Genomic DNA, 19,293 nt, shown 5'->3' on the forward strand with positions numbered 1-19,293 from the left:
ATAGTTTATTAGTACATATTACGGCTTTTTGTTCTAAAATCTGTGTAAATAAAACAAAAAAAACAGAAACGATTAATAAAAACTTTGTAATAATTAATATCTGAGAAGAAAACAGTATATACGCTAAACAGTTTTCCAGGTTTAGTTATGAATATTTCAAAATTCTTCATAGGAATTTGATGGTAAAAAGAGGAAACAATTGCAAACCAATGTTTCAGACGAAGATCGCATAAAGCTTCATAAGTCTGCCAAAGCTGGTAGAATAGACGACAAGTTATAAGTTTCTGAAGAAGTGGTCCTGTAACCTGATTGGAACATGGGTTTGCAATTATTGTTCTCTCTACTTTACATTGATTTTCTATAGAACAATCCAAAATTTCCATTCCTGTATAGTAGTCGACGTCCTTTGTTAGAAGAAGTAGAAACTCTAGTAGCTTGGATATACTAAGAAATTAAGCGATTGAAAATTAAAGATGTGAATCATTAGTAACTGCAGTAGTGTTAATAATTTCAACTGTTTCTCCATGAATTCCTTGGTTTTAAGATAAACTTCCATTCTTAAATCTAGAGCTCTTATTATGTTTCCTAACCATAAGTATATGGTCCATCCATACATTCAAAGCAAAAGTTAACTTTGTTATTACTAGATTTTTCCTTGTCTGTCAGATGATCTATTACATTTTCTTCAATCCTGGCCAAACTGATACCAAATCCTTCCAAGTGTACCTTTTTTTATCTTTCTTTGCTTCATTAAATGAGTGATAATCTCTCTGGACTGGACAGTCATTGTGAACGAGGCAAATTATTAAGAGTCACTAAATGGCAGTTCTCACTCAATGAACCAGCTGATTTCCCTACCAATTGGAACTAACCACTACTTAGATGTCACTTCTCTTCACTCATTTGTGAGTGGTCTTATACCATTGACCACTATACCACTATAAATGCATTCTGCCGGTGACAACAACGCTGACTATTTAGATTTGTATTATATCTCTTCTTGAACAAAAGCACAACTTCTGCATTATTCCAGGGATTCGGTATTCTACCATCCTGTAGACGTTGAGTCTGTAGGGTTTTACGTCCTCCAAATTTCCCCATTGTCTTCTTCCGGGCATTTACCGTTCTTCTTCCAGCGATATTCCTGGAAGGTCTTCACATTTGTTACAGTTACCCGACGACTGTTAGCTTCCGCAGAAGACATTCCAGACAAATACATCTCTTAGTAGAATTCTTCAATGACTTTTGAAGGAATTTGCTGAGGATCTGATTCGAGCTTATTAGTTAAGCTTCTCTCTAATTGTGTAACTGTAGTGTAACTAACATACAGATTGCTCTATTAAGAATTTGGATCACTGTATAAGTGTCAACCAAACCTAATACCAACTAGATAACACTAAATTGTCTGTCATATCGTGGTAAAACCCCCAGATTACACCACCACCACATGAAATAAATTAAATTAGCAGACCATCGCGCACACCCATACATTGCGTCAACACTTAACCATCTGTATAAACAACGAATTAGTCGTCGAGAAACAAATAATCCTTACTCGATTATAATATGTTTCCTATTAAAATTCAATGTTAGCAACTCGCCAAGTACGTTTTCCTTTTCGAGACAATGTGCTGCTTTTATCCGCAAAACAAAAGTGACCGTGCGTGCTAATAAACGACACACATCCAGAATTTAAAACACTATTAAAATAGGCCTGTTTAAGAAATAATGCGACAAAATGATGATGAATTAAATTAAGCGCGTTAACCCAGAAAAAAAAACGCCCAAACGAGATAAAGCTGCCTACCAAGCTGGTAAGTGACGGAAGTTAATTTTACGTCTGCCACCAAGATTCGAATTGTGAGTTTCGTATACTGTGATAACAATTCTGATAAGACATTCCTGATAATATCGGAGTTCGTGTGATCGTAAATTCGTTTCACATTATGTTAAACAGTTAAAAGTGTTGTGTGATGGTTGGGTCGAGGTGATGAGCGATATTCGTGTGAATAAAATGTGAATACTGGGAAGATTTTACTGTGATTTGGTGGATATTCACTTGCAAGGTAAGTTAATTATCATTATTGATCTTTTATTATTTATCGTGACCAAAACTTCTGAGTAATAAACACGCCCTAGTCTAGTAACGTCATCCACTCTCTTTCTCGTTTAGATAACGAGTTTTCAATTGCAAAAGTTTAGTTACGAATAAATGTGCATCTATTAAAGTACGCTATATTTTGACTAAATTGGTAGCCACTAAAATAATATACGTGTGAGTTTTTACAGCGTAGAAAGTGGTTGTTCCGTAGTGCTAATAATTATGTACCATAAAAAGGATTAATAATTAAATCACCTAAATTGATGTAGAGTATCGAACAGGTAGGTATACCTATTTTGGATTATAATTTCGACATTTAAACAACAAGGTCATTTTGGAGTCCTACGTACCTAATTAGGTCCATATTACTTAATACCGGTACTTTAAATATTTCTAATTTCATTAAATCTCACAAATACAGAGAGTCACAGTTGTACCAAATTTTATATTAAAAATAGGGATTTTAGTTTTCTCATAGACGTGCGATCTCTGGATCTTTCTGATAATGGTACGCCATCAATTTTAAGTGGTCTGTATGGTTTACAGATGCCTTCTTCCTAAGACTGACCGGAATAAATAAAGATACTCACTGATATAGTACGGGAAATATACGGACATTATTTAACCAATACTGACTTTTAGAAATAAATAAAATATTGAAAAAAAAATTAAATAAAACTTGAACACCCTGTATTTCTGTAACGAAACGTTAACGAGATATAGGTTTTACAAAACGAGTGTATAAAGCGACTGTCTCTTATTAATAATACTTCAACAAGAATACAGAGTGCCCTAGTGATGATTCTGTACGTTATCTTGAAAATCGCATAAATTATGGAAAAATAACAAAAATTAACTTACAAGGTCTTAAGAAAAATGTATGTATTTTCTTGACAGTTAGTTAGTTAAACAATTTGTAATTTACCAGCACTGACAATTTTCAAAATAACTGATATAAATCTGAGAAATACTATGTTAAACTGTAATTTGCAAATTCTAGGCGAATCTTGACAGTTTTGACATTAGTCACAGATGTCACGTAGTTTTTGGAGGATAATTTAGCTACAGTCACGTGATCACTTACAAAATAACTGTCGTAAATCTCAAAAACACGTTTACTGCAAGAAAACTTTTCTAAGCCCTGATTTTTGTTACTTTTGAGCACAATTTGACAGTCAGGAACAAAATTGCTTGACAAACCCACTTGGAATGAGAAAATGACTGTTTTAAGCACATTTTTGGAATCCTCATTAAATTTCCTGTCCAATAACAGGAAAAAACACTTTAAAATTTGGTACAATCATGAAGAAAAGCGGTGTCAAAGTTTGAACTGTCTGAAATGCAGTTTGATAGGACAGTCAGGGAGAAAATCGACTGTAAAACTCACTTAGAGTGAGAAAATGACTGTTTTAAGCACATTTTTGGAATATTCACTAAATTTCCTATCCAATAACCTGAAAAAATGTTACAAAATTTGGTATAGTCAGAGAGAAAAGCGGTGTCAAAGTTTGAACTGCCAAAAACACAGTTTGAGAGGACAGTTAGGGACAAAAAGGACTGTAAAACATACTTAGAGTAAGAAAATGACTGTTTTAAGCACATTTTTGGAATATTCACTAAATTTCCTATCCAATAACCTGAAAAAATGTTACAAAATTTGGTATAGTCAGAGAGAAAAGCGGTGTCAAAGTTTGAACTGCCAAAAACACAGTTTGAGAGGACAGTTAGGGACAAAAAGGACTGTAAAACATACTTAGAGTAAGAAAATGACTGTTTTAAGCACATTTTTGGAATATTCACTAAATTTCCTATCCAATAACCTGAAAAAATGTTACAAAATTTGGTATAGTCAGAGAGAAAAGCGGTGTCAAAGTTTGAACTGCCAAAAACACAGTTTAAGAGGACAGTTAGGGACAAAAAGGACTGTAAAACATACTTAGAGTAAGAAAATGACTGTTTTAAGCACATTTTTGGTATAGCATGACAGTGGGCAGCATGACAATTTCACAAGGATATCGATCCAGTTTTGTATGAGTGGTTGCATAACTAATGTAAACAGAAAGTTGTATAGTTTTGACGTCACGTAACATAATATTTCTAAATGAGACAAAGTGTATTTTACTAAATTTCGGTCTGATAAATTCGAAAGTTAAATTTTCAGAGAAAATTAACAACAGAATCTTTTAATTTTATTCTAAAAATATTACGTTACGTGACTTCACAGTTTTCTGGTCCACGCTGTATACACACAAATGTGTTCTTAGAAAGATTTTATAGGGTGTAGGAAGTACATTTCCACACAGCTGAGAACATAGTTTTTTATAACAGCCATTTCAAAAAGTTTTCCATGTAAAAAAGACTGTGGTAAAAATGCTGTCAAATTATAATAAAGACGGATTCTAATCGTTGTTTATACTAACTTAGCCGAAGATAAATTTGCATTACAATAGACGAGGACACCAGTGTCTGCCGGAAGTAGAGCTCGAATCAGATGAGAAAAGGCCACCGCATCATCAATGACGCAGTTTTTAAAACTATTTCTTTCTCCTTCTACAGTTGCCGTCGCATTAGATATAATCAGAGGCGTCCTATTAAAATATTCCCGAAAATATATTGTTAAGCGGTCAAAAAGCCACTTGGCAACGTAGTACGGTTTTTACTTGGACACAATTAAAACAGATGCGGCAGCGGCCAGGGACATTTGGACCTTTTTATATGCTTTTACTAGCAGGCACTCTAAACGGTGTTGCCAAGTTTAAAAAAATGTAGTGGCGGACAGGGAGACTTAGGGGGTTAGGTTAGGTTCCGTTTTAGTCTGGTGTTTTGGTTGTATTGTTGATGGTCGCAGTTGAAGTTCACATAGTGTTATGAATAAAAAACGTTATTTTGTCAAAATGTCTTTCAAAAAGGTTGGAAAGAAAGGTGTTATCATATACAGCCAAGACCGTGAAATCGTCAGTAACGTCTTACAATTTATGAAGAAAGAAGCAGAAGGAGTTTCCATTCCTTTAAAAAACTTGTTGTCTTTTATTTTCTTTATTAAAAACGACGAAAATGTTTCATTTTACTGATAAAATAATAGCACGCCACTGACTGGCTGCAACAACTTGGAAAGTAACGAGAGCAGCAATATTTAAAGCGAGACGTACAGAGATCGTGACATCATCGTTTGATGACGGCTGTGGCCTTTTCTTAGCTGATTCGAGCTTTAAGATAAGCCAAAGAAAGACTGTCTGATTTGGGTAGTAGATTAAAATATGACATTGTTTATTAAAAAAAAAAAATAATATGTATTGTATAGTTAAATTCAAGATAGTTTTATAAATTCCATTCACCTTAAATATAAGGTTGCATTAATTTGAATCAGATGAGTAAATGTTTGAATTTAAGTATTTTTTTCACTGTTATTAAAAATGGCTACCAAAAACAATTTTTTTGCAAAGAAATTACAGATTTTCTGTACTACTTTATTAATTCATAAATTATTTTTAGGAAAGGACTGATAAACATGCCAAACCTGAAAATTACAGTTGTCGGAGACGGCGTGGTAGGAAAAACTTGCCTTCTCAGTACCTACGTCACGGGGGCTTTTCCTAAGGAGTATGTTCCCACAGTGTAGGTATATACCACTTTACCTAATATACATAATTGATAACATTATCAGCAACGTTTAGCTTTAAAGATATGTTATCTCTAAACACAGAAGTACGTCTACATAGATGTAAAACTACAAATTTTAGCAAACAAAATAAAACTAGACTTGAATATTAAAGTTACAATAAGAATGATACAGATCACAGTGATTTGTGGAATCACATTCATAATTCATCGAATTAGCGAACTTTTTATTATTAGAACTTATCACGCCAAACATCCAAATTTTAAAATAAATTAAATGTGCAAATAGTTATTTACCTAATTTGTAATACTTTCATTGTACATGATGACTATCATTAATGGTCCAGTCAACGAAAAGGTATAGAGAAAAATGCTTGTTCTAAACTTGAATATTAAACTTAGATCTATAAGCTGTAACAGCACTGCTCTTCCTTATTTATAACCGTCATTTTGACAATCAGCCAATATAACATTTAATCGCCGACATACGTTTTTGCTGGTAATTGTGATGCAACAGTCAGAAGTCGCTGAACAAAGACTACACTATTATGATAATTTATAGCTTCATAGCACTTCCAAGCTGGTTTTGACAGCTGTCAGATGTGATCAAAAACAATGTCCTAGACTGTTAGCAAACGTTACAACTGTCAAACTTAGATCCATGGAGCTGTAAATACAACTTCTACTGCAAAGTATTTTTTGCAACATTTTGGTATTTCATAGTTTACTACTAAAAACAATGTCGTATACTGTGACCAAAGGTTGCATCCAAGCTGAAAATATCACTTAAATTGTGACTCAAATCAAAATTTGCAGACTTTCAAGAGCGAATATCTCGAAAACTATAAAATATATAGAAACACTTTACTGAGTGAAGTTTGTAGCAAATTTAATGTGTTTCAAGTATTTCCCTCTTTCCTTTTTTGAGAATTTGTTTTCTGGACTAAAAGTACTAAAGTTTGTTTATTACAGATTCGAACACTATGGAGACAAAATTGAAGTGGATGGTATAAAACATGACATTACGTTGTGGGATACTGCGGGCCAAGAGGATTATGAAAGGCTACGACCATTATCTTATCCCGGGGTAAAACAATTTTTCACTTTTTACTGTCAACACCGAATAATTTAATAAATCTTCAGACTGACTGTTTTCTGGCCTGCTTTTGCGTGGACAAAAACATAGCATCTTACGATAACATAACACTAAAATGGATACCAGAAATCCGTCATTTTTGTCCCAATGCTCCGGTAGTTTTAGTAGGTAAGTGACGCAAACATGCTATAGTTAACTGCTATTTTAGAAATATTTTCTTGTAGCAACCAAAACAGACTTAAGAAACGATCCCGGTACTAAGTGCTACACACATGAAGAAGGCAAAAAGTTGAGACGGAAAGTTAAAGCGCAAAGCTATAAGGAATGTTCTGCCCTACTGAATCAAGGATTGAGGGAAGTTATCGAAGAAGCAGTACGAGTAACGACCAATCGGAAGACTCCCAAATCCCACGGAGTATGTCAAATTATTTAAATAGTTAGACTTAATCTTTTTACGGTTATTTAAATGTATTTTATTTATTATTTACCTGAATGATATATAAAATAATAACTGTTCGTAGAGGTAAAATGTTAAGAGCAGAAAAGCACTCATTATTGCTGTCTCGAAAAGACGAGTTGAGAAAAACAATATTATTGTACCTATTTACTCCTGAAAAAATATATTAAAAGTAAATTCTAAACTGCTATAAAAGCAACAGGATAATTTTTAAACTTTGCAGTGTTTTCCTTCTCTTAAATTTTAAATCTTATGTACAGAATTTTTCACTGTTGTAAACATGCAAACAGATGTAATTCCCTTTTAGATATTAAGTAATACTGAATATGCTAACTTTATTGTTGTTAGGTAGGCAAAGATTTTTAACTTTTTACTGACATACAAGCATATTTTACTATATTGCCTGCTGTCAAAATGATTTTTTAAAACTTTGTAACAATTTTTGAGCGCCTTAAAATATCAGTAGCCCAATAATTGTAATAAAATATGTATATTTGTCTGTAAATTAGATAAAGTTCACTTAATATAAAAAATTTAAAACTCAAACTTTTATTGCATTTGTCTCTCCCTGATTACAATAGCTGTTTTGTCACGATCTTAATATAAACACCCTGTAGTATCTACTTTCTTAATGGATGCACTTTTTCATTACTTTTCAATATACAAGAAGGAGACTCAAACACTAGGAATGTATTTTAAAGGATAAAACAAATCCTATACTGTTCATACAAAATACAGGGTGTCAAAATTTTAATCAGTTATTGGTGGCAAAACGTTTTAAGAATATTATTTATATTAGTTATATCATCGGTAAAAGTGATATTACTAACTATACATTATAAAAACAAGTACTTTTTGGCTTGCAAATGATTAATACGAAAATTTCATCCATTCCTTAAAAAGGTTTAGGAAGGCAACTTAATCTACCAGTATCATCTTTTATGTTGCAATAATCTTGTTAAGTTGTACCTTATCTTAAACTGCAGCCAATTATTGTCACAGTTTTCTATAAAACCCCACCTCCCACTTTTTTTCACTATTCAAACAATAATTCAATAGAAATTCAAAATATAAATCCCTTTTATAAACCCCCAATCAATAATATAGAAAATCATTTTATCTAATCTGGTTTTATTACTTTTTGAACAAACCTCTAACGCCTATCCCTTAACAAGGGTCACATCACTATTCCAATGTGTATGCTGAAACAATTGTATGGGTGTAAAAAAGTATTTTAGATCAAATTAATTCTAAACTATGATGCAGTCGATAAAAATTACCGTGGTTGGTGACGGAACTGTGGGAAAAACATGCTTGTTGTCCACTTATATTCGCGGTACCTATCCAACAGAACACATCCCAACTGTGTAAGTGCTTTGGTTTTTATTATAGTTACACATTTACAAGTTGAATATCCATACAGGATATCCTGTATTAAACCAGAGTGCATTTGATTGATTTTAGATCCTCCATTTCGAATCAAACCCATATTTGGAAATTGTCACCTATACTGTCGTCATATATTCGAAAATTATATACTTTACTAAATATTATTCGTAATGACAATAAATGATTGCAATTTTAATAGGTTTGAGCAGTATGATGGTCACAGAATTAAAGTGGACAATCATTTGTATGAGCTCAGTATATGGGATACAGCTGGACAAGAAGGATATGACCGACTTAGGCCTCTAGCATACCCTAATGTAAGTTATTCCCAATAACTGAACATAGTATAATTATTACCGTTTTGCAGACCAAATGTTTTCTGCTTTGTTTTGCCGTAAACCAAAAAGCTTCTTATGAGAACATAATAACAAGATGGATTCCGGAGTTGCGACACTTGGCTCCAACTATTCCTGTATTACTAGTCGGTAAGTGAAATTTGGTTAAATTGATCAAAAATTCTAATTCCGTCTTACTTATTTCCCAGCTACTAAAATAGACTTGCGAGCAGAAGCAAAAGACAGTTTCACTATCAAAGATGGCCTGAAACTGATGAAAAAAATTAAGGCTCAAGGCTACAAAGAGTGTTCGGCGAAGATAAACGTTGGTTTGACAGACGTAATGGAAGAAGCTGTCAGAATAGGAGTTAGTTATCGTCCTAAAGAACGTTCAAGTTGCAGACTCTTATAAAATTGTTAGAAATCTTTTGTTAACCAGTTAACAGTAATGTCAGTACATTCAATAAAATTCTGATGGCATTTAACTTAAGACAAACTAATTAAACAACACAGTGACCCAAATAGAACAAGTACCAATTTTCAGACAAAAAATAATATCGTGAATTCTGTTATCCCTATAAGAATCCCGATTTAATTTTGCTCTTGTATCCAAAGGTCCCTAAGGTTGCCCCTAGATCATCAGATAAATTTTCAAAAGCAATCAAAACCAAATGTTCGTTTGACATGTTACCTACTAAGCGATGCCAAGAAATTTTTAGTGTAACATAATAGACTAGACAATCTTCTACCCTATCTTATTTACAAAACTTAAAAACTAATAATATTCTACTTACCAGAAAAGAAACTTGAAAGTCATTATGGGTACCAACAGTCCTTTTTGGTAGATCTTTTCTTTGCCTGTGTGTCGGATCCTCCTCTGCTGTCAATTCAGTGTCCAGTTGCCTGATCAGGACAAACTCCACGAACTTCTTCTCTTTGGAAAATAGCTCAAACGTAAGCTGTTCCCAAAAATCTGCTAACCAAACAACGCCCTTCCAGCCTGTTTAAAGGTTTCGGTCCAAATGGATGAATTACTGGGGGAAGAACAAACTTGGAGACAGACACCACCAGTCGAACACGTTTCCCAGCTTCTCCAGAGCTTCTTCCAAATTTTTTCTCTTTCTTTTACTATTTTTTCTCTTGACAAGTTCTCTCTGATCTGATTGATTTTCAACATTTTTTTTCAAATGACGCCATTTAATTGAACTTGAATTTAACACTAAAAAACCTCGACGACCTAGAGGAGGAATCAACAAAAATAAATACTAATAAGTCTCTAGCCTTACGACAAATAAACGTAAAGTCATATTAACAATAATTTATAAGAATCTACAAGGTGTTCCGTTTAAAATAACAAAGTTGCTGCTACTTTTGTATATTAAACACCCAAATTTTCAGAATGACCGTACGCCCAGATCTCCGCTAATTTCATCAACGCCACTGTTCCGTAAAAAATATAAAAATTGAAAACTACATTTAAAAAAAGTAAATGAAACAAACAAATATGGTAATCGTACAATGTTTTACTGAAACAATTCTTGTAGACACTTTTCTCTTATCACTTGTATGTTTTCGTCCACTGGTGATGTTGGGTGACTTATTGGTGAGTCGTTATTGAGGCACAGTGACTCCACTTCCGGTATAATTGGTGACATCAATACTGAATAAATGTCTCTTTGAGATATTAACGAATCTAAAAATAATTCTCTTCAGTTTCACCTTTTTAGAGACAAATAAAACAAATTTCTTTTATACGTAATGTACAAAACATACCTCTATTTAATGAACTGTCTATTTCCATGAGTGGTTCAGCCACATTTGCTATACTTTGTCCAATATTGTGATTCACTGGCAATTTACCATCACTTCTAATCATTTCATTTTCAGTGCCTGATATCAAATTAATGCTCCCGGTATTATAATCCACGGACATTATACATTTTTTATTGGTTTGCAAACTTTCCATACTCAATTCAGTTGAATCATTTTGAACCTGAGTAATTTCTGCAGCAGGTTGGTTTGGTTGGATTGCAGTGTTATCCGAATCGGTAATTCGTATAACCGATCCGGGAGGATTCATTGGACATTTGTGCGATCTTTGACTCACTTTGTATCTGAAACTCTTATTGCAGGCAGTGCATTTGTAGGGCATTACACCGGTGTGAATTCGCATGTGTACGAGATAGGAAACTCGTTGTCTGAACCGCTTTCCTGTAAGAAAAAATGAATTAAAGTAGAAGTGATAATGATGGTGTTATCATAGCTATTACCACAAATTTCACAGCCAAAAGGTCGTTCACCAGAATGAATTCTGGCGTGGTTTTGTAAAGTGGAATGTTCCTTAAACGATCTACCACACTCTGTGCACAGGTACGGTTTCTCAGAAGAATGGTAGAGCATATGTTTATGATAGGATTGTTGAAATGTAAAGGATTTGTTGCATATAGTACAGGAGTAAGGCATTTCACCTAAAATAAAAACACTAATCAGTATATCTTAGTATCCATCATTCAAATTCCAAAATTAAAGTTAGTAAGTTCCAATTTTGAAAATTAGTTCAAAAAAGGCCTTTTAAATCTTTTGAATATAAAAGCAACTAACTGCATTATTAACGAAGATGAAAATTTGGTAAAATCCATTTTTCTCAAATATGACTTTTGAATTGAGCACTTATCAGATAATGGTTGTATCAAGAAGAGTATACCTCAAAGGTTGTAAAGGTTTTACAGAAATTGGAAATTTTTCCAGTTTAAATCTTCATTTTCACTTTCCAGTAATTTTCACTAAACTCAGAGTTGTAATAACGATCATTTAATTATTCAAATACGTCCTACCTGTATGTAATCGTTTATGTTTCTTTAAAAAATATTTGGTTGTAAACATTTTTGCGCACACATCACAACTCCATTGTTTGCAATCCTGACTTTTGGTTAAACCTGAAATAAGAAAACCATTTTAAAAATGGTGTTATGGTTATTTTAAGAGCATACAAGACTATTGAAAGTTTATGCTAAATGCAAATTCAGGGTGTGACAAATTCGATGCATTAGCCATGCTATCTGAAAAACTATAGTTGAATTTTAGTAAAAAATAGAGGCATAGTTCGGTATTTTATTGCTTAATAAGTTGGTAAAAGTTAAAAAATGTCTATTACATCCGGAAATATCCGACAAATCAAATCACTTTATGATTGATTATTTTGGAAAATTATTAGCACTTTCTGGAAGCAATTTCAATTATGGACCTGGACTTTTGATTTCGTTTTTTAGTAGCTATAGACCTCCCACAACTAATAATTTTGATGTCTTAACCGTCACTTGACTAAAATTGCACCTTATTTGATTTTTTAAAAGCTAAAAATGTTTATTATATTATTTCTGAATAATATAAATCATAAATAACTCGTTGATAATAATAGAGAATAAACAAATTTAGCTATTACCTTTGTCGGTTTCCATAACATCAAGTTCCAAATTATTTGTTGTTGTGCCGTTGTTATTGTTTAGCATGTGAGGTGGTAAGTTTAAATGACTGTTGAAACCATAGTGGGCAACCTAAAATAAAAATACACAACTAAATTTTCAGACTCTAATGAAAATTAATACTACTCTCTTCCCATACATGGTATCAAAATAGTACTTTTTGTTCAAAATGAGCTGATGTGAGTGACTCAAAGTATGTGCAAAATGCAACAGATTTTTTTAATTTAAAAACACTTAGAAATAGAAAAACTTTGATATCTTACCCGTAAGTGAACCATTAGACTGCCTCTCATTTTGAATCGTTTGCTGCACAAGTGACAATGGTAACTGTACTTTCCAGTTTTTTCATCGGGAGAAGTCTGGTGCAGTAGTTTCTGGTGCATTTCCAAGATGTTTCTGTCCGTAAATGTGAAATTGCATATGTCACAGCTTATTATTACTTCTGGATGTTTTTCAGATTCTCCCACAGTTTGTTGAGGTTCTACTTGGAAAAGAGACTAAAAAATATTAAATTTATCAACGAACAAAATCCATGTTAACATACATCTAATAATAATACTGAGCACAGACAATTTATGAATAGGTGATTTTTAACTTAGTAATTAATTTTGTCACTTACACTGTCTGCACATATTTTCTTAATACTCCTATCAATTTCATTTTTCATTACAGCTTCTTTATCACTACTGCACTGTTGCTTATCACAAACACTATCACCAACACTACTTTTCCCACTATTGCACTGATTGGCATTAACGTGACCAAACAAATGTATAGTCAATTTGTCGAGACCTTTTAAAGTTTCCTGACACACTGGGCATTTTAACGGAGCAGTGGCCACATTAATTAGCGTCGTTCTGAGGGAGTCGACCCCTTCAAAATGCGGTTTGCAACACAAGGGGCACGATAACAACATTATTGTTTAAACAACGAAAAACTTAACAGCGTTCATGGAGGTGGATTGGAAACTCGTCCCGTGAAACGAGAGATTCTGTTTATTAATTTTCTATGCTATTTTTAAGCGTAATGGGAACGGGCAAAACGACGGTTAGTCCGCTATATTTAGCCGCTTGAATTTTGGATTATGATTTTGCCAAGATTTTTTTTTGATTTGACTGTCGTATGCACAACTCGAATTAAATATTTTCGAAAGGATGATATAATTTTGGGTCAGTTCATGTTACTTTAAGTATTTTTAAAATAAATGTTTTTGATTTTGTTGCCAGTAGTAGTAGTAGTAGACATCCAGTTGTTTCAACGTAAAAAAACTGCCAAGAAATAGTATATTACATTATGGAGATGGAAAGGCTGTGATTAGCTATTGGGGACTTTTTAGAAGTTTGTTTTGACCAAACAGTTTCTAGTCTCTGTCCTAGTGAAATTCACTTCTGTCTTTAGATTTTCTTTAACATTGAATTTTTCGAATTAACCCTACTTCCAATCCAATCCACATTTTACTAAGTGGAGCTTCTGATAAACCCGACAATTCCATTCCTTATGATAACTGCATTTTTGATGACATACTCTGAAATATCAATAAAAGCTGCGCTACACACACTCCCCTACTAATTTAGCTGTTCGAGCAGTATCGATCTAACAATACCCGTTGTTATAACAAACATATCGACATAACATGCTCAATTGTCAACTAAAGTCAAATGAGATTTTGTCTAGACAAATAACTGTGAAAAAAAATGTCCTATATAGAAGAAATACTGCAAAAACTCGGATGGAACGATGGATTCCAAATGCCAGTGACCAATGCAGAGAACCAGGCACTGGAACAAGAACTGGCCAGTTTAACATTGAAAAAAATTAAAACCAAAACTGCGCACGGCAATTCCACAACCAGACTGAATAATTTGAAGGAACATTTTAAGTTTGTTAATCAGGAAAACGAACAAACACAGGTAAATTCTACAGTTCTAACGAAAATAATTAAAAAAATATATATAAATTGACAGAAACTGATAACAGCACATAAGCAACAATACGACAGTGAAGGCAACCAATATCATTCCTTAAAAGGAGAGAAAAATAAAATAGAGCAGGATATTGCTCACGTAAAAAAACGAATAAAATGTCTCGACCAGGCTAAAGAACAACAGAGGAAGGATCTAGAGAAAGCTGTTATAAAGGTAATATTTCTTCCTCAAATCTAAAATTTGTAACTAAATTTACTGATTAAAGGTGGATAGAATAAAGCAAGAAACCGGTTGGGATATTGAAGCTTTAAAAGCTTGGGAGGAAGCGTTAAAAAAACGAGATGACGACAACGAACTAATTAAAAAATTCTCCAAAGAAGATGAAAGAAAATTCAATGACTTGGAAGCCAGACGGCAATATTTGCAAGGAGAATTCGATTCCAAAACCATCGCAGTCAATAAAATGGTCTGCGACTTGCACAGCTGCGAAATGATTATTGAAAGAACCGGTAACCATTTCAATCAACCACTAATTCCATATAAAATAAAACATATTTAAAGGAAAAGCAATAAAACAACAAATAACCCAACGCGAAGCTCTAATAAAACAGTGGAAGGATTCAGTAAAAATGTTGCAACAACGAGACGACGATATAGAAGCTGGTCAAGAACGTATTTTGGAAGCGGAAAAGGTGTTGGAAAGCCAAAACGAATGTTTGGAAGAAGAGAATGAGATGCTTCATAACGAGCAGAAGAACAATCGTGAACTTCTAATGGAAATTGAAAAATTAAATTCTCTAAACTCGAGAATGCGTAGAGAACTCAGTGATTTACAGCAGGATGTTTATACCATTGCAAACGAGGTAATTTTAGAAGAAGAAACACTTTTGAATATTTATGAGTGCATTTTTAGTGTCAAGGTTTGAAGCGAAGAGTAACAGCATCGGCAAGTAATTTGGAGAAGTTAAGAATGGAAAATAAACAGTTAGATGCAGGAATTGAAAACAAAGAACAGTAAGTAAAATCTCTTTCTAAAACAAAAAAATCTGATCTTATTACATTATTTTCATCTCTTCCATTTAAGTTTGTTGGTTTTTGCTTGTGTTTTTTTTTTAAATTTGACTGTTTTTCAAACATTTTGGCTTTGAAAATTGACTAGAGTGTTTTTAAAATTTTTGAAGTCTCTATCTATTTCTTTTCCCTGTCACTGACTTTCTGATCTACATTTGGAAATGGTGTAGTAGATTTTCTTTTTCCACATCCTGTTTACCTCTCTTCAAACATTGAAAGTTACTATTCAAACGTTTCTAATTTTCTTCTTTATCCTGTTTAATACTTTTACTAAAAATTCAAAAAAATTAAACTCCTGACACGTACTTTCAGGAGATGCATCAAAGACCAAGAAGACATGGAAACACTACAAACTAAACTAAATGAAATGAAAGGTTCCAACATTTCTTCAGGCGAAAGAGTGAATAGGATTAAGAAAATGATCGATTCTGAAGAAAAACGTTCCTCTGTACTATTAGCAGACACTGAAAAAATTAATAGTAACCTATACAGAACTGACCAGCTATTAAAAGAACAGCAACAAATCGGAAAAACCTTAGAAATCCAAATCAACAATACTTATTGCATTTCCAATAAGTTGAGGAAACATATCAGTGACGAGAAGAAAGAGTTGGAAAAACTCAAAGAAGTTGTATATGACATGGTAATTTCCTGTTATACCATATCTTGTTGGATTTACTAAACATGTTCTAACAGCAATTCAGGATTGATGAATTCGAGCAACGTCTGTGTAAATTGGAAGGTTCGAATAAACAGGACGAGCATATTGATGAGAAAGAGGACAAAATCAAAGAACTAGAGAAGACACTAAGTGAACATGCAGATGTCCAACATACACTACAAAACCAAGTTGACCACCTGCAAAATGAGATGAGAAAACTCAATAATTTTATTGAGAGTGATAGAGCACATTTGGAAAACTTACAAAACCAAGTCGAGAACAATTTGGTGGTTTACGAAATAGGTTGGCTTACAAAAACGCGGCAATTACAAAACTGAATAAAGTGGATTTTAGGTAGAAAACAAATTGCGAATGCTAAGAAGTCAAGTCAAGAAAAACAAGTAGAAGAAAACATAATGCAACTAAGAATAAATCACATTGAAAATCAAATGAGTAAAGAAACTAAACGGATTTATAATCTTCAGAAACTCAGACTAGCTCTTGATCAGGTAATTTTTTTTTAATGTTGTAGGACAGGTGTCTAGGCTAGAATTGTAGGTCATGAAAGAGCGAAATCTAGAGATAGAAACGAAGAAAAACATTGTTATGGCCAAAAGAAAACACCTAGAAGAGGAAAGAAGTCGCCTGAAGGGCGATATATCCATTCGAAAGTTAAAAATCGAACAGTTTCAGAAGAAGTATTATATTGAAATAACGTCCTTAGGTTAGTATTACAATTACGATGTAAGGTGTTGTTGAGTACACGGATCTCGAAAACCGTAAGAGATCCAGTGTTGTTTAAACTCCATATTTCTACTCAAACTACCAATCATTTTCTGAATTTGCCAGATGTCTCTTAATCATACTCACAAGATATTTCTTGAATCAACTAGAAACTTGTAAAAACCATTTAAAAATACCAAATATCTAGAAATCTTTTAACTATTTTTAAAAATACCTGATGCTTCTGTACTCATGTTGAATCTGACTATAATCTTAACCAATCTTCTTTCTATTACGGTTTTTGAGATCCCTGTATAGTCATTTTCGGTGAAATTGTAGCATCATGTGTAGTGTAAATATTGATTTAGAATTTTTGAATCTAGGCAAAGATGATGACGGTCAACCCTTATCCATAACGCACTTTAAAATAAAAAATGCCCAAGAAAAGTTTATGCTTCAGCAGCAAGGCGACGATCTGGATCAAAAAATCAAAATTGCAGAAAAGGAAATCGTTGCAATTGAAAATACCCTCAAAATGGTTAATTTGACCAATGTGGCATTTAAGAGCAATTTATCACAACTTAAAGACGATGGTAAGTACAGTGTTAATCTCAAATTGAAGAAACAAACACACAGTTTGCATCCAGCATCATGATTAGTATTATAATAGTTTTTTAAGAAAATGACAAAAATTACAACTAATCAGTACATTTTAATATTTATTTAGATAAAGAAGTAGTGGAAATGAGAGCTTTAGAGAACTTGCATAAAGAATGGACTTTGAAGTGTAGATTGGCAAAACAGGAACTAGCTACTCGCCAAAGTGAAAATGATGGTAAAAATTACCAACATAACTAAATGGTATTTTTAATTAATCTTTTTTTTTGCGTAGACCTAACAAAAAACTTGACAGAGTCACTAAAACTAAGAAAATCCGAAAAGAAAGCAGTAGTGCAACAACTGGAGGACGAAAACTTATCTATAGAAAAACAAGAAAGAGACAAAGAGGAGAAACTAAATAGAACCCAGTACCAACTAAGAAAAGCCATGAAACGATTAGGTTCCAGAGACACCAGCCTTTATGAAGTTAGCAATTTTACCTAAAAAATAACTAGTTAACTTACAATCTTGTCAATTCTCTTGCAGCAAGACTTGGAAGTAAACCATCTCAAAGATGCTAATAATACTGTTTTGAAAAGATTAAAATCTATGATAGCCGAATATACGGATATGGCCCCGAATATCAAAAAATACACAACGGAATGCAGTATCAATTTAGCCAAGTCTCAGTCGACTTTGAGCTCGTTTTCATCGATTTCCACGTTGAGCTCAATGGATTCTAGCGCTAGAAGTATTTCGGTACAAATGAATCCTGTGATGGTGAAAAAAGTTAATATATCGTTCAATTAAGGGACTGAGAATGTTTTAATTATATATTTTCTTCTCAATAAATAATTAATATTCAACAGAAAATTTACAATGTAAAATTGTAGTAATATTTCAATCCCTTCCACACAAAACGGTAAATCGAAATCATTGAGTAAATATGCTATACAGGGATTTTCCCAAAAAATAGAGATTTTTCAGCCTTGCGAAAGCAAAAGGGACCAAGTTAGGAGCTAACAAATTGTGACATCTTTAAAACACTTATTCTCTTTCACTGCTCTATTTAACAACCATTTCTTCGGTTATTTGTAATTTTTGAAAGAAACTTGTATTCAGGTTGGAAAAAGTCAAAATTACGAGCTACATTTTGACGTTTGAAGAAACTTCCCAGCTGTCATAAGATCCAAGAGTTTTTTTAAATTATGACACCTTTATTATTTCTATACAGGTGTGGTAAATCCAAAAGCGACCATAGGAAAACCGTGTAACAGACAGAGAAACGTAGGTAATTGCATGCGCGGGAGAAAGACAGAAAACGAAAAAAATATCAAGTAGGCCATATTTTTAGCGCGCTGTTGCCAAACGCCGTAAGTATTTAATACCCTCGACAAACTTACTTACGGCGTTTGGCAACAGCGCGCTAAAAATATGGCCTACTTGATATTTATTTCGTTTTCTGTCTTTCTCCCGCGCATGCAATTACCTACGTTTCTCTGTCCGTTACACGGTTTTCCTATGGTCGCTGTTGGATTTACCACACCTGTATAGTACACTTACTTGAAAGAAAGTTGTATCAGGTTGTATTCTGCCAACAGAAGGTCAAAATTACGAGCTACATTTTGACGTTTGAACAAATTTCTTAGCTGTCATAGAATCCAAGTTAGAAGCTGTCGAATTGTGACACTTTCAATATTTCTAGTACAGTTACACTGTTGTATTTCACATCAAATATCTCGGTTATTTGTACGTAAAAAAACTAAACTGTAACTAAAAAAAAATTGTGTTAAGATAAAAGAAAGCTGAAATTACGAGCTGCATTTTGAGATTTG

At 33.2% G+C, this 19,293-nt stretch overlaps 4 protein-coding genes and 1 long non-coding RNA gene across 6 annotated transcripts; 3 read left to right on the top strand and 2 right to left on the bottom strand.

Moving 5' to 3' along the window:
* Window positions 1-71: 71 nt before the first annotated feature.
* On the bottom strand, window positions 72-1,500 carry LOC145734034 (uncharacterized). The gene is made up of 2 exons (XR_014179328.1): window positions 1,377-1,500; window positions 72-1,319 (listed from the first exon to the last, which is right to left on the bottom strand). It is a non-coding gene; the product is annotated as an uncharacterized LOC145734034 (long non-coding RNA).
* Window positions 1,501-1,669: 169 nt separating this feature from the next.
* Window positions 1,670-7,818, top strand: LOC145734021 (ras-like GTP-binding protein RhoL). 2 transcript variants are annotated; one of them, XM_081987083.1, is made up of 5 exons: window positions 1,670-2,066; window positions 5,594-5,716; window positions 6,692-6,806; window positions 6,863-6,983; window positions 7,040-7,818. In XM_081987083.1, the coding sequence occupies exons 2-5, from the start codon at window positions 5,610-5,612 to the stop codon at window positions 7,246-7,248; spliced, it is 552 nt and encodes a 183-aa protein (XP_081843209.1). In that variant the 5' UTR covers window positions 1,670-2,066; window positions 5,594-5,609; the 3' UTR covers window positions 7,249-7,818. The 2 variants fall into 2 exon arrangements, with proteins under 2 accessions (XP_081843209.1, XP_081843210.1); XM_081987084.1 differs by lacking the exon at window positions 1,670-2,066 and adding an exon at window positions 2,227-2,382.
* Window positions 7,819-8,421: 603 nt separating this feature from the next.
* LOC145734022 (ras-like GTP-binding protein RhoL) lies at window positions 8,422-9,481 on the top strand. The gene is made up of 4 exons (XM_081987085.1): window positions 8,422-8,639; window positions 8,861-8,978; window positions 9,029-9,146; window positions 9,206-9,481. The coding sequence occupies exons 1-4, from the start codon at window positions 8,530-8,532 to the stop codon at window positions 9,406-9,408; spliced, it is 549 nt and encodes a 182-aa protein (XP_081843211.1). The 5' UTR covers window positions 8,422-8,529; the 3' UTR covers window positions 9,409-9,481.
* Window positions 9,482-10,499: 1,018 nt separating this feature from the next.
* LOC145734013 (uncharacterized) lies at window positions 10,500-13,874 on the bottom strand. Its single transcript, XM_081987077.1, has 7 exons — window positions 13,098-13,874; window positions 12,742-12,975; window positions 12,439-12,550; window positions 11,831-11,932; window positions 11,267-11,464; window positions 10,770-11,207; window positions 10,500-10,689 (listed from the first exon to the last, which is right to left on the bottom strand). The coding sequence occupies exons 1-7, from the start codon at window positions 13,392-13,394 to the stop codon at window positions 10,520-10,522; spliced, it is 1,551 nt and encodes a 516-aa protein (XP_081843203.1). The 5' UTR covers window positions 13,395-13,874; the 3' UTR covers window positions 10,500-10,519.
* Window positions 13,875-14,121: 247 nt separating this feature from the next.
* Window positions 14,122-18,345, top strand: LOC145734009 (coiled-coil domain-containing protein 39-like). Its single transcript, XM_081987069.1, has 13 exons — window positions 14,122-14,388; window positions 14,443-14,616; window positions 14,669-14,912; window positions 14,965-15,266; window positions 15,317-15,417; window positions 15,787-16,117; window positions 16,171-16,438; window positions 16,490-16,644; window positions 16,694-16,859; window positions 17,242-17,451; window positions 17,586-17,693; window positions 17,751-17,944; window positions 18,005-18,345. Exons 1-13 carry the CDS (start codon window positions 14,173-14,175, stop codon window positions 18,266-18,268), a joined length of 2,733 nt encoding a protein of 910 aa, XP_081843195.1. The 5' UTR covers window positions 14,122-14,172; the 3' UTR covers window positions 18,269-18,345.
* The last annotated feature ends 948 nt before the right edge of the window (window positions 18,346-19,293 follow it).

The sequence above is a fragment of the Ips typographus genome, linkage group LG9 (assembly GCF_016097725.1).
Source record: "Ips typographus isolate SLU linkage group LG9, UJ_Ityp_2.0, whole genome shotgun sequence".
NCBI lineage: Eukaryota > Metazoa > Arthropoda > Insecta > Coleoptera > Curculionidae > Ips > Ips typographus.

Coding starts and splice junctions, on each gene's coding strand:
- LOC145734021 (XM_081987083.1), top strand. CDS start 5,610: ATGCCAAACCTGAAAATTACAGTTGTCGGAGACGGCGTGGTAGGAAAA. Junction 5,717..6,691: donor AAGGAGTATGTTCCCACAGT/GTAGGTATATAC, acceptor TGTTTATTACAG/ATTCGAACACTATGGAGACA. Junction 6,984..7,039: donor TGCTCCGGTAGTTTTAGTAG/GTAAGTGACGCA, acceptor ATTTTCTTGTAG/CAACCAAAACAGACTTAAGA.
- LOC145734022 (XM_081987085.1), top strand. CDS start 8,530: ATGATGCAGTCGATAAAAATTACCGTGGTTGGTGACGGAACTGTGGGA. Junction 8,979..9,028: donor GGCCTCTAGCATACCCTAAT/GTAAGTTATTCC, acceptor ACCGTTTTGCAG/ACCAAATGTTTTCTGCTTTG. Junction 9,147..9,205: donor TATTCCTGTATTACTAGTCG/GTAAGTGAAATT, acceptor CTTATTTCCCAG/CTACTAAAATAGACTTGCGA.
- LOC145734013 (XM_081987077.1), bottom strand. CDS start 13,394: ATGTTGTTATCGTGCCCCTTGTGTTGCAAACCGCATTTTGAAGGGGTC. Junction 11,933..12,438: donor TGTTATGGAAACCGACAAAG/GTAATAGCTAAA, acceptor TTCTTATTTCAG/GTTTAACCAAAAGTCAGGAT. Junction 11,208..11,266: donor TTTTGGCTGTGAAATTTGTG/GTAATAGCTATG, acceptor TTTTTCTTACAG/GAAAGCGGTTCAGACAACGA.
- LOC145734009 (XM_081987069.1), top strand. CDS start 14,173: ATGTCCTATATAGAAGAAATACTGCAAAAACTCGGATGGAACGATGGA. Junction 15,267..15,316: donor TTTATACCATTGCAAACGAG/GTAATTTTAGAA, acceptor GTGCATTTTTAG/TGTCAAGGTTTGAAGCGAAG. Junction 16,439..16,489: donor TTTGGTGGTTTACGAAATAG/GTTGGCTTACAA, acceptor AGTGGATTTTAG/GTAGAAAACAAATTGCGAAT.